Here is a 12,891-nt window from a genome sequence, read left to right on the forward strand (position 1 = left end):
TCTGTTTCTCTTAGGAAAGAGAAGGCTAACGGGCAACTTAATTACAATCTATTATAAGTACTAACATGGATAACAAATATTTGATGATGTGCTCTTCAGTCTAGCAGACAAAGGTATGATGTCATCCAATGGAAGCTGAAGCTAAACAAATTCAGACTGGAAACAAGGTGTACATTTTTAATAGTGAGGATAACTAAAAAAGTTGATGGTGACAGGATACTTAACACAGTTAATAATAATAATAATAATAATAATTAATAATGAGGAAGGAATACAAGCCAAAATAGGGAAAGAATAGGTTAAAGTATATTTAGATAAGTTTACATTAGGGCTGTCAAGCGATTAATCATGATTACTTTTTTTAATCACATGATAAAACAATAATAGAATACCATTTAAATATTTTGGATGTTTTCTGTATTTTCAAATATACTGATTTTAATTACAACACACTACACAGTGTACAGTGCTCACTTTATATTTTTTATTACAAATATTTGCACTGTAAAAAACAAAATAAATAGTATTTTTCAGTTTACCTAATACAAATACTGTAGTGCAATCTCTTTATCATGAAAGTTGAACTTACAAATGTAGAATTATTTACAAAAAAACCTGCATTCAAAAATAAAACAATATCAAACTTTAAAGCCTACAAGTCTACTCAGTCCTACTTCTTGTTCAGCCAATCGCCCAGGCAAACAAGTTTTGTTTACATTTGCAGAGATAATGCTACCTGCTTCTTATGTACAATATCACCTGAAAGTGACAATAGGTGTTTGCATAGCACTGTTGTAGCCAGCATCGCAAGATATTTACGTGCCAGATGTGCTAAAGAGTCATATGTCCCTTCATGCTTCGACCACCATTGCAGAGGGCATACGTCCATGCCAACAATGACTGGTTCTGCTTGATAACGATCCAAAGCAGTGCGGTCTGACACATGCTCATTTTCATCATCTGAGTCAGATGCCACCAGCAGAAAGTTGATTTTCTTTTGTGGTGGTTTGGGTTCTGTAGTTTCTGCATCAGTGTGTTGCTCTTTTAAGACTTCTGAAAGCATGCTCCACACCTCATCCCTCTGAGATTTTTGGAAGGCACTTCAGATTTTTAAACTTTGGGTCGAGTGCTGTAGCTATCTTTAGAAATCTTATATTGGAACCTTCTTTGTGTTTTGTCAAATCTGTAGTGAAAATGTTCTTAAACCAAACAACATATGCTGGATCGTCATCACAGCCTACCATAACACAAAATGTGTATGGCAGAATGCAGGTAAAATCATGGAGCAGGAGACATACAATTTTCCTCCAAGGAGTTCAGTCATAAATCTAACTAACACTTTTTTTTTAACAAGCATCATCAGCATGGAAGCATGTCAGCTGGAATGGTGGCTGACACGTGAAGAGGCATATGAATCCTTAGCATATCTGGCATGTAAATACCTTGCAAGGCTGGCTACAAAAGTGCCATGCAGATGGGGTGTTCTCACTTTCAGGTGACAGTGTAGATAAGAAGCGGGCATAATTATCTCCCGTACACGTAAGCAAACTTGTTTCTCTTAGCGATTGGCTGAACAAGAAGTAGGACTCAGTGGACTTGTAGGCTCTAAAGTTTTACATTGTTTTGTTATGGAGTGCAGTTATGTAACAAAAAAATCTACGTTAGTAAGTTGCACTTTCACGATAGAGATCGCACTACAGTACTTGTATGAGGTGAATTGAAAAATACTATTTCTTTTGTTTGTCATTGTAATCAAATGTAATACAAAGTAAGCACTGTACAGTTTGTATTCTGTGTTTGTAATTAAAATCAATATATGTGAAAAGGTAGAAAAACACCCGAAAATGTTTAATACATTTCAGTTGGTATTCTGTTGTTTAACAATGTGATTAAAACTGCGATTAATATCTATTATTTTTTGAGTCAATCGCATGAGTTAACTGCAATTATGCTACAGCCCTAGTTTATATGTATTCAAGTTGGCAGTGCCTGATGAAATTCATTCTAGGGTACGTAAGGAGCTAGCTAAAGGAATCTCAGAACAGTTAACAGGTTTCTTTGAGAACTCCTGGAGGACAGGTGAAGTCCTAGGAGACTGGAGAAGGACAAATATAGTCCCTATCTTTAAAAAGGGGAAGAAAGAGGACCTGGGGAATTATAGACCACTCAGCCCAACCTTGATACCTGGAAAGACACTGGAACAAACTATTAAGCAATCATTTTGTAAGCACCTAATAATAGGGTTGTAGGGAATAGCCAGCATGGATTTGTTAAGAACAAATGCCAAACCAGCCTAAATTCCTTCTGTGAGTGAGTTAGTGGCCTACAAGGGAGGGAAGCAGTAGATGTGGTATATCTTGATTTTTAAAATAAGGCTTTTGACACAGTCCCACATACATTCTCAAACTAGGGAAATGTCTAGATTAAATTACTATGAGGTGGTTGCATAACTGATTGGAAGACCATACTCATCAATTAGTTATGAATGGTTTGCTGTCAAACTGGGAGGGCATATTTAATGGGATTCCGCAGGGGTCAGTCCTGGGGTCTGATACTATGCAGTATTTTCATATATGATTTGGATAATGGATGGAGAGTGTGCTTATAAATTGAGAGGGTTGCAAGCACTTTGTTGGGATAGTATTAGAATTCAAAATGCCCTTGACAAATTGGAGAATTGATCTGAATTCAACAAGATGAAATTCAGTAAAGACAAGTGCAAGGTAGTACACTTAGGAACAGAAAGTCAAATGCACATCTACTACCCAGAGAATAACTGGCTAGGTGGTATTGCTGCCAAAAAGGAGCTGTAGATTGTAGTGGATCACAAACTGAATGTGAATCAATATGATGCAGCTGTGAAAAAGGCTAATATTCTAGGGTGTATTAACAAGAGTGTTATGGAAGACACAGGAGGTAATTGTCCCACTTTACTTGGCTCTGGACTACTGTGTCCAGTTCTGGGTGCCATGCGCTAGGAAAGGTATGGACAAATTGGGGAAAGTACAGAGAAAAGCAACAAAAATGATAAAAGATTTAGAAAAACCTATCCTCTGATGAACCATCAGAAAAACTGGGCATGTTATTCTTGAGAAAAGAAGACTGAGGTGGACTTGAAAACAGTCTTCAACTATGCTAAGGGCTGTTCTAAAGAAGACGGTGATTAATTGTTCTCATTGTCTACTGAAGGTAGGCTAAGAAGTAATGGTCTTAAATCTCCCTTACTGTAGATTAGGCTAGATATTAATAACTTTCTCTGTGTAAGGATAGTTGAGCTCTGGAATAGGCTTCCAAGGAAGGTTGGGGAATCCCCATTATTGGAAGTTTTTGAAAGGGGGTTGGACAAACACCCCTCAGGGGCGGTCTAGGTTTATTTGGTCCTGCCATAGCAGAGGGTGGGGCTGGACTTGATGACTTCTCGGAGTCCCTTCCAGCCCTATGTTTCTATGATGATTAGCAATTGGAACCATTTGCCAAGGGTTGGGGTGGATTCTCCATCACTGACCATCTTAAAATCAAGATTGGATGTTTTTCTAACAGATCTTCTCTAGGAATTAGTTCCATGTTCTGTGTTATACAGGTCAGACTAGATGATCCTAGTGGTCCTTTCTGGCCTTGAGTATGTGAACCCTTCTGTGTAGCCTACGCAACTGAATGATGCAAGATTAAGGCTAAAAGATTAGTAAATGTCAAAGAATTAGACACACGATGATAAACATTAGTCTGAAAAACAGGGGCTGTAAACCCCCATGCTTTAGTCAGTTACTCATGACTTGAGCATTGCAAGAAACTTTCCCTAGGGTCAGATTAGTCCGTAGCTGGCTACTGCATGGTTTCTACCACCTTCCTTTGAAGCAGCTAGTACTGGACTATGCGGACCACTGACCTGGTATGCCAGTTATAGTCTCCAGGCAATATACTTCTACTAATAGTTCAAGTTGCTTTAGAGCTAGTAAGGACTTAGGGCGTAACAGAGGATTATCAGCTATACCAAAGGTGCTGCCCTAGAACCAGAGAAATAGCAGAGCCTATAACTAAGTGACTGGGGCCTGGGGCGTTAGAAGATGCCTTCTTCAGAGCTAAAATCAGTTGTACCTCACCCTGCAGCTCAAACCTACAGTTTCAGAAAGAACTATCACATTTTGTAGGCTTACATCTGCATGCCCAGGCAGATGCTGTGCTCTGTATACTTAGAAGTGGATGTTTCTCGTTAGGAAGACAACCTCATCATCTGCTATGAGCAACTCCCATTCATCCCCCAATTACCCACTCCACTTTTGAATATTCTGCATCCTTTCTGAGCCCTTAGGATCATTCCTCCCCCAGACCACCCTCCCGTGCTACAAGAGACTGGAAGGCCATCTGCTCAAAGGAAAGACGACTAAAATAAAGTACTCTAGTGAATATTAAGGGGTAATTCTTCCTAATAGAAGTTGTCCATTTTTCTTACTGACTCAGTCCTACAAATGAAACTCTGTCATTTACAATACTTCCTTTCCACCCCATGCTGCATCACCCTGTTTTACAGCTCTAATACTTTTGGAAGAAGGTGGTAAGGAAACAGATTAATCTTGTGGTAAGAAGTAGTGACCTGCCTTAGGGTCACTAGGAAACCAGAACTCAAGCATAAATATAAAGACTCAAGTTATTAAAAAAAAATAGGTAATTTAATATTTAATAAAGATAAAAGAGGAAAATAAGTTAGACACACTTTCACCTGCAGAATTTAGACTTAGCCCATATAGATTCTCCCTCCATGTCAGTAATCTGCAAACTTTTTTCCATATTCTCAAGAAGTTTCCCATTAAGCCCCATTCTCAAAGAAAGAGTTCTGTTTTCTTCTTTGCAAAATAACTGAAAAAAGAGGAAGGCAGAACAGAAGAATGTTGCCCAATGCTCTGAGTCATAAAAAATGGAAACAGTGACCACTGTAGTATGATTGGTGGGGTGGAAAAAAACAGTTACCGTGTCAGAAGGGGACTTGTTCCTAAAAGAGACCTACTGTTTGGGTGTTTTGATACTAAGTGAGGGGGGCCATATAAGTATGTAGATCATTTTAATAGACTCAGCCCTGAGCTTCACCAGCCTCTCTGTTTCACCAGCACCGCATTGTGTTGAGATATTGCACCAAAAGCAAGAGAGTGAATGGACTTTTCAAAGATCTACATCAGTTCCTAGAGGCCCATCACATTTTATCCGATGGACACCATGAGAACTATTCTGTAGACCAAGGGATGTGGAAGAATTAGGTAGGGTTCTCCATTACATGGAACCACACACCTTCCTAACAAGATCTCAAAAACACCTACCTTCCATATCCTCTATAGCAAGGGGAAACACAGCTGAACAATAAACTGAGTAAGCCAGCAACAGATCCTCTCCACCCTTAGCAAAGAAATTCAGATGGCCAAAGATATATCTCTTGGTATCCAAAACAAAAGCCCCGTCACTGATCAAGAGATTATTCTAACAGGCTCACAGAGTGATATCCCATATGGGAGCCAAAGTGAGATGATAAAAGTTCCTGTGTTTGAGGATTTTCTTATTCAAAGTGAAACAAGCCAAATTCCTGAAGCTTCAGTTAGGCATATTTCTCTGAATTTCTGTGTGGAATTTGGTTTCAATCAGGAAGGATAATATTCAAGGCAAAAACACTTTTGTTATGATTGGCAATACAAGGCCAATGAAAAAAGAAGAATAAAATCATCCTATGTTCATATTGAAACTATTGAATTTCTCAAATATTTGTTCTGAGCATTTTGTATTAATTAAAACTTTCATTTTCATTTCAAGGCCAGTTGGTTGAATCAGGTCAAGATAATAAGATGAGTGGAATAAGCTTGAGTCAGTCTGTGTTCAATGAAATTAACCTTAAAGTTTAGAGAGCCAATTCTGTATCTGTTTGCATGCAAAAACAAAAGAACACATGAATTTTCCAGGCAGAAAGGCCTACTCAGCTTAGCTCCTAGATGCTCCTTGCATAACAGTGGCCAACAGCACACCAATGGAAGATGCCCCTGGAGGGAGCTTCAGCTATTTTATATAGGAAGTATGAAGAGATTACTGGCTTGTCTACATGATGGAGTAATGTGCACATGTGGAGGTGTGATTTTTAAAATGCACTGATGTGTTGCACATTAATCAGTCCATGCAGACCTTACTGGTGCTCACTAAAGGTATATTAAAGTACACTAGAGAACCTTGAGAGCACACCAGCATGATCTACATGAACCTGTTAATTTGGAACACCCCTGTAGTGCACATTACCCCACTGTATAGGCAAGCCCTATGACAGCGCTACGGTGGTTTGAATGTTCTGATTGTGTATTTACATTCCTTAACATGTTTTGGATGTCTTAAACTTAACCCCAACTGTGAATTTCCTGGATTTATAATGCTGTTTTGAGATAATTATAACATCTCTGTAATATAGTTTACCTTAAATTACCAATATGTACTTTCAAACTTAACTCCACTTTAATGTAGTTTTTATTTGGGAATTTTATACTAGCACCTCGGACATGTGCTGTGTTTCTTGGATCTCACACAGATGCAGTACATAGCCTTGTGTTCCTGCTCTTGCCAAAGGGCAGTTCCAGTCTGTGTTTAGTCATGCACCCAAATTCAGCTTAGCCACACGTTAGTTTGGAAATGGAATCATTAGCAACGGTGTGGTCTTCTAGAGTTATCGAAGATATTTAGCTACTTGTCAAAAATTCACTAGCAAAATGGCATTTGGAACAATGTAGATATTGCTTTCACAAGGTGTGTGTCAAACACTCTAGAATATCTTTTGATTAGGTTCTGTCTCGGATGGAAAGTAGTCATGCTGAAGAAGCATGTTTCTATAAAAGCAAGCATTGTAGGAAATTGTAAACCAGGCTTCAATTCCTCTTGCCAACACATAGTTTCTTGTTGGTGGCTTTCGAGGATGATCTAGGTTTTCTAGTGCATCTAAGGTTGTATTTTGTGAGTTCTGGCCAGCCCTGCTTCCCCTCCCCCCCTTAAATCTTCTGTATAGTGTCTGTCTGCCTGGTTTCTTGTTAGGTGAAAGTGAGCTTCCTGACAGCCTGTTAGGATCTCAGAATGTGGGTGCTTTATTTGCAGAACCTCAGCTTTCACCTGTATAATACAATACTAAAAATCAAACCCCACTTTCCTTTCAAAGTTTAATACACATTTTTTGTTTTTTTTAAATAAACCAACAACCTTGCCTCAAGATGGAATGACCTATTTAAAGGTAAAAAGAGATTATTTACATGTAGTATATAGACAATTACAGAAAATCTTTCATTCTTTACCATCCTGTGGTCTTTGGGGTTGGTTTGAAGGAACAACTAAGAAGAAGGTCCCAAAGTCTGGTCGGTGGAGCATTGGCTGATGCTCAGAAGAAAGCTGGTTGGTCACATGGGGCCAGCTTGTCTTGGTTTCCAGTTGCTAAGGTGTGTTACAATAGATAAAATGTCACTTTCCTAATACTGCTTTTCCACGTAAACAATTGTTGCAAAGATGTTATGTCCTCATGAATGGAAGAGAAGGGTCACAAAGGAAGGGAAGGTGGTCAGTGAGACAATACCTCTATTAAAATGTGTCCATAATATTAAAAAGTTTGAGAAATCCTGATATAAAGCATCAGCAGCAAGGCAGATTAAAAAGAGATGCAGCATATACAGGCAGACTGTCCTTCCCATCTCCACCCTCTCCAAACCCCTAGAATATTTAAGCTCAGTCAGCCAGAGCAATTGCCACTTCATGGAAAAGATGATGAGGTAACTGCCACTTTGACACAATCCTCGGATATTTTTTATTTCTATCAGGTTTTTGGTCTGGAGATAGCATGGAGACTACATGGTGTCCACTAGTGGTTGAGTCTCCTCTAGACAAAACTGTCCAGACTTAAAAATCTACCCACAATCTTCGATACCATTGGCTCCACCTCTGTGGTCAACCCTACTGAGGACTCTAGTGGAATGGATGAGTTCACACTGGATGGGATGTGTTTTCTACCTGGACAGGAAGGCTAGCTAAGTGGTTCGGGTGCTCGTCTGGGACTTAGGAGACTTGGGTTTGATTCCTTGCTCTGTCACAGGCTCCTGTAGTTACTTAGTTCCCCATCTGTCAGGTGTGGCTAGTAGTGCTTCCATTCCTCATGGACTGTTGGGAAGATAAATACGTTAGATTATGCGGTATTCAGATACTGTTGTAATGGGGGCAATATACGTTCCTAATATGTCCAGATTTTAGAGAGGTGTACTGGATAGTTGCCTATCCACTTTGAAAGCTGTCTTGGAGAGGATTCTGCCGGGGTTTTCTGTTGTGTATATTAGGCTGTTGGAGACATCGGGGGTTGCAGCGCTATTAGCATATGAGAGTACCTGGCTGTCACAGAATCATAGAAGTGTGAAACTGGAAGGGATCTCAATAGGTCATTAGTCCAGAGGTTCTTTTTCTTTCTGAAGCCCCCTCAATGTGCTATAAAAACTACGCCCCACCTGTTCCACAAAAACTGTTTTTGTGCATATAAAGGCCAGCACCAGCGTTGGGGGATAGCAAGCAGGGCAGTTGGCTCAGACCACATGCCACCAGGGCCCCACAAGTTAAGCTGCCCAGGCTTTGGCTTCAGCCCCAGGTGGTAGGGCTTGGGGCATTGGGCTTCAGCCTTGCATGGCAAGGCTTCGGCTTTCTGCCCTGAGCCCTAGTGAGTCTAACACCGGCCCTGTTTGGCAGACCCCTTGTAACCTGCTCATGGTCCCCCAGGGGGTCCCACACCCCTACCTGAGAACTGCTGATCTAGTCCATCCTCTACACTCAAGGCTGGGCTAAATAATAATTAGACTGTCCCTAACAAGTGTTTGTCTAACCTGTTCTTAAAACCTTCAATGACACAACCTCCCTAGGCAATTTATTCCAGTTCTTAACTACCCTGACAGCTAGGAAGTTTTTCCTAATGTCCCCAGCATTCCAAAATTTACTAAAATAATCAACATTAACAGTCCAGTGAGCTCCTCATACAGCTCTTTAAAAACTCTTACATCCAAGTTATCCATATGGACTGATTTAAAGCTGTCTTACTTTAGTAGTTGTTGTTTAACATCCTCCTTAGTTACTGTTGGACTGGAAATACAGCATAATCTGATATGAATACATCATCCTGCTTTTTCTTTTATATAGAACAGAAATAATTATTGAACACTTCTGTCTTTTTCTTTGTTATTATTGACAGTTCTACCATTTGCATATATTAATGAACTCCACACACACACACAAAATACTTTATAGCTGCTATCACTTCCCCTCTAAGCCAGGTTGGTATTTTAACCAGCACAACCTTCTTTCTTGATTGTGGCTTTCTGAGCATCTAGTAAAATGCTCTTAAAGAGTTCCCAATTACCATTCAGATCTTTCTCTTTAAATTCTTTCTCCCAGCTGAATTGGCTCATAATTGCTTTCAGTTTTGTGAAATTGGCCCTTTTTAAAGCACCAGTTATATATTTTACTAGTCTGGATTTATTCTGTTTGCACATCATACATGTGATCAAGTCACGATCATTTGTACCTAACCTGCCATTAATTTTTAGTTCTGTGATCAATTCTTCATCTGTCAAGATGAAGTGTAATATAAAATTCCCCCATCTTGGATGTAACACTTTTTGAATTAGGAAATTGTTATCTGTAATGGAATCTTGAGGGTGAGAGTGAACTGGTTGTAAAAGGAGGTGAAGTGCTTATACTTTCAGCAACTGTGGGGTTGGCAGAGTAAAGGTATGTATGTTAATGGGGTCTAGTGGGGCATTGTTGAAGGTGGGCAGAGTTAAGGTTACATGACCAACATTAACTGGTTTTCATGATTTTCAGAAGTTTGAATTTTGCTCAACTCCAACTCCAAGGGGATGGCATACCACCACACTACCTTAACTCTGCATTAACATTTTTTTTTTTTGTCATTGAATTACCTGATCTCTCCTTCCCCAACTCTTCCCACATGTTACGTTGTTTTATATTACAACCAGACCATTGAGTAGGCCCCTACATTAACCCAATATAAACAAAATATACTACTTTACAAAAATCCTGCAGAAAGTTTTAAAAATCAACTAAAACACACTTTTTGGGTTCTACCCAAAGTGCTTGTGTTTGTTTTTGTGCTCCCTTTAGTGGCGCTTCAGCGGTTGACCCAATACAATAATGATGGACTCTTCCCAAATGCCTGAGACAGAGGTTTAGGGTACCTGTAAATAAATTGTGGGTGCATTCCTATCATTGGGTCTTTTGTAATGTTTCGTTTTTAACTAAGGAATTATGATAATTCAGATTGGAACAAAGTTACTTTCTTAGATCAGTTTGATATGTACTGTTTCATTTAAAATGCCTAAGCTGTTACAGGCAAAAACTTGCTCAGCTAAGCAGCAAGATGTGTCTCGTTTACCTATGTTAAGCAGTGAAGTGAGACCCAAACCTTGCAATTATCATAGTCTTATCCATGGTACAAAATTAAGGAAAGTAACAGTTTTAAGAAGGCAGGTTATCTTGGTTGTTTGACTTGCATTGTTACTTCTGTCATAACTGTATGCATAATGCTCTACACATTAATTAAATGTGATGTCCTTGATCCATTGCCCAGTGTTTGCCTTAAAATAATCACAGGCTTCAATCCTGCAGCCTGAATGAGTGAATCCCTGTGCCCATGTAGAGCCGCATTTATTGACTTCAGTGGAAGTCCTTGTGGTTTGTACCGGTGTGAGAATGAGATCATAGGGCTGAAGTCTTAGTGATCTTGTTTGAACCTGGATTAGTGACAAACCTTGGGGAAGTAGGAGTAGGAGAGGACAAAGGGCCACAGCAAACAGTATGCAGTTTCTGAGTTTGGTGATGCTTTTCCCCTTTGAGGGGGGGAGTTTACGGGCCTCACTAATATTTTTTTCATCATTAATATTTTAAGCAGCCTTATTATTGGTTAAGCACTGCAAATGTTGTTGGCTATTGGGTCTAAAAGAAGACCTGAGGTGCTTACACCCTAATTAGATCTTTTTCAAAGCTTGAAGTATTGAGCCACCATTTTTCTGCATATGGGTTAGGAAAACTGTTTGTAGCATCATGGCTCCATAATACCTCTTTGCCAGGTCATGTGTTTGGGGGGGGGGGAAGTGTCCATTCTCTTTTTACAGTTACCTAGATATAGAGGCAAAGGCACTCTGGTACTATGTGAGCATGAAAACCTGGATAATCAACCTGCTTTATTGAGCTCACTACTGTTAGTGGGTAAATGGCACATCCAGATTTTGAAGCCAACACTTCATGAAGGTGAACATAGTTGTGGAGAAGAGAATTCACACTCTTTTTCCAAGGCTGGGTTAATGGGTGGGCAGCTTGTTGGTGTACATTGGGCAGGGTCTCAGAGATGACTTGCAAAAATTTTTGTTTTAATTGGGATTTTTACCTGTAGTTTCTTTATGATTGACAAAGAAGGCCTGACACGCATGTGGGTTTTTTTAACCTTACAAGCAAACATCAGGAAGGTCAATATGAAGTCTACTCTCCTCAGGTTTTGCTAGAAAGTTCTTGGAGGATGTGTTGTTAACTCTTGCACCTAAAGTAACATTTTTTTAGGTATTGAAGGAAATGGGTGTTAACAATATTTAAAACTTTTTAATAGTCTGAATATAGAAATGCATTCCCTTGTCAGTTGTTCCGGTTTGGAGGTTTTTGACTGCTTTACTAATTCTCCAGACACCATAGAGCCTTCTAGAGTGAACAAGATCTAACTACTAATGTGCAAGCAAAAAAAATTCCCCCCAAACCCCTAAAAACCCCCCAGCACTTTTGAGCATTATTAATGTATTATAAAGAATAAAAAGACAAATTCTGTTTGTTTTTCCCTGTCTTCCCTCTGCAGGTCACTTTTAACATTAGACAAAGCTTTAGACAGTATAGAAGCATAGATTCTGTGGAACAGTCTGGGAAATGTTAAAAACTGCAGAAACCCTCAGAAATCATGGGATCTTCATTCCCCTCCTTCTCCTCTCATTGTCTGTGATTTTCTGTGATTTTTTCACTGGCCCTGCTCTTTAGCTGCGGTGAACTATCAAATACTGAGGTAGAAGATGAAAATATACACACAAAGAATTTAACAAAGGCAGCCATGTTAATTTTTATTCCATTTGAAATGCAGGGAAAAAATCATCTTCCAAATGGAAAAGGACAAAATCGGTGGGAAAAGAAATGTTCTTTTCAAGCTTCTAAGAGCAGTGACAATGGAGAGAAAAAATACTATAAAAAGTAGGCAGTTCCTTTTTCAAAATTTTGTTTTTAGTATATTATGCATGATTCATTCTGCACAAATGCTTTTTTGAAATCCTAAGTGATTGAACATAACATGGCAAGTCTTACTCCACCTTTGCTATGTTGCACTCTGCATTTTTTTTGGTTCGGCTGCATGGTTGTTCTGCCAGGTCCTTAGTATAATTTTTGAATACATTCATTCTTCCCTTATTTGCCATTTTTAATGTCAAGCATTGCACATAAGATGTTCTGCCGTTGCTATGCAACTGCTAAATCCAATATTTAATATTAATAAAAACTGAGTGGCATTAACATCAGTAAGAACAGTGGGCTAGCGAACTATGATTGTACAATATCCAGACTGTAAAACTCGGCCGTGATTGCAATATGCTGTTGCATACATGACAAACTGTGGGGCATGAGTCATCGTCAGGCACTATTTTAAGAATGGTGAGTTTGAGTTAAATCTCTGTGCTCCATTGATTTTTTTTTTTTTTTGAACAACAAAAACATGAAAAGATGTGAGGTTGATTGGCCATATTACTTTAGGGTTTATTTCATAAGTGAGTTGTATGGTCATTGTCCCATCAATCATAGTAAAGGGGTCAAAAT

General features: G+C 39.1%; 1 protein-coding gene across 2 annotated transcripts in view; it reads left to right on the plus strand.

The window, feature by feature from the left end:
• Positions 1 to 12,891, plus strand: part of LCOR (ligand dependent nuclear receptor corepressor) — a 72,660-nt gene that overhangs the window by 32,338 nt on the left and 27,431 nt on the right. Inside the window, exons 4-5 of one of the 2 annotated variants that reach the window (XM_073354595.1) lie at positions 7,332 to 7,442; positions 12,170 to 12,276. The exons of the other annotated variant lie outside the window; for it this stretch is intronic. Of the exons in view, the coding sequence (XP_073210696.1) occupies positions 7,381 to 7,442; positions 12,170 to 12,276 (169 nt within the window). The 5' untranslated portion in view covers positions 7,332 to 7,380. The remainder of the gene's footprint in view (positions 1 to 7,331; positions 7,443 to 12,169; positions 12,277 to 12,891) is intronic. 2 annotated transcript variants of the gene reach the window in all.

This window comes from Lepidochelys kempii, chromosome 7 (assembly GCF_965140265.1).
Source record: "Lepidochelys kempii isolate rLepKem1 chromosome 7, rLepKem1.hap2, whole genome shotgun sequence".
In the NCBI taxonomy this organism is placed as follows: domain Eukaryota; kingdom Metazoa; phylum Chordata; order Testudines; family Cheloniidae; genus Lepidochelys; species Lepidochelys kempii.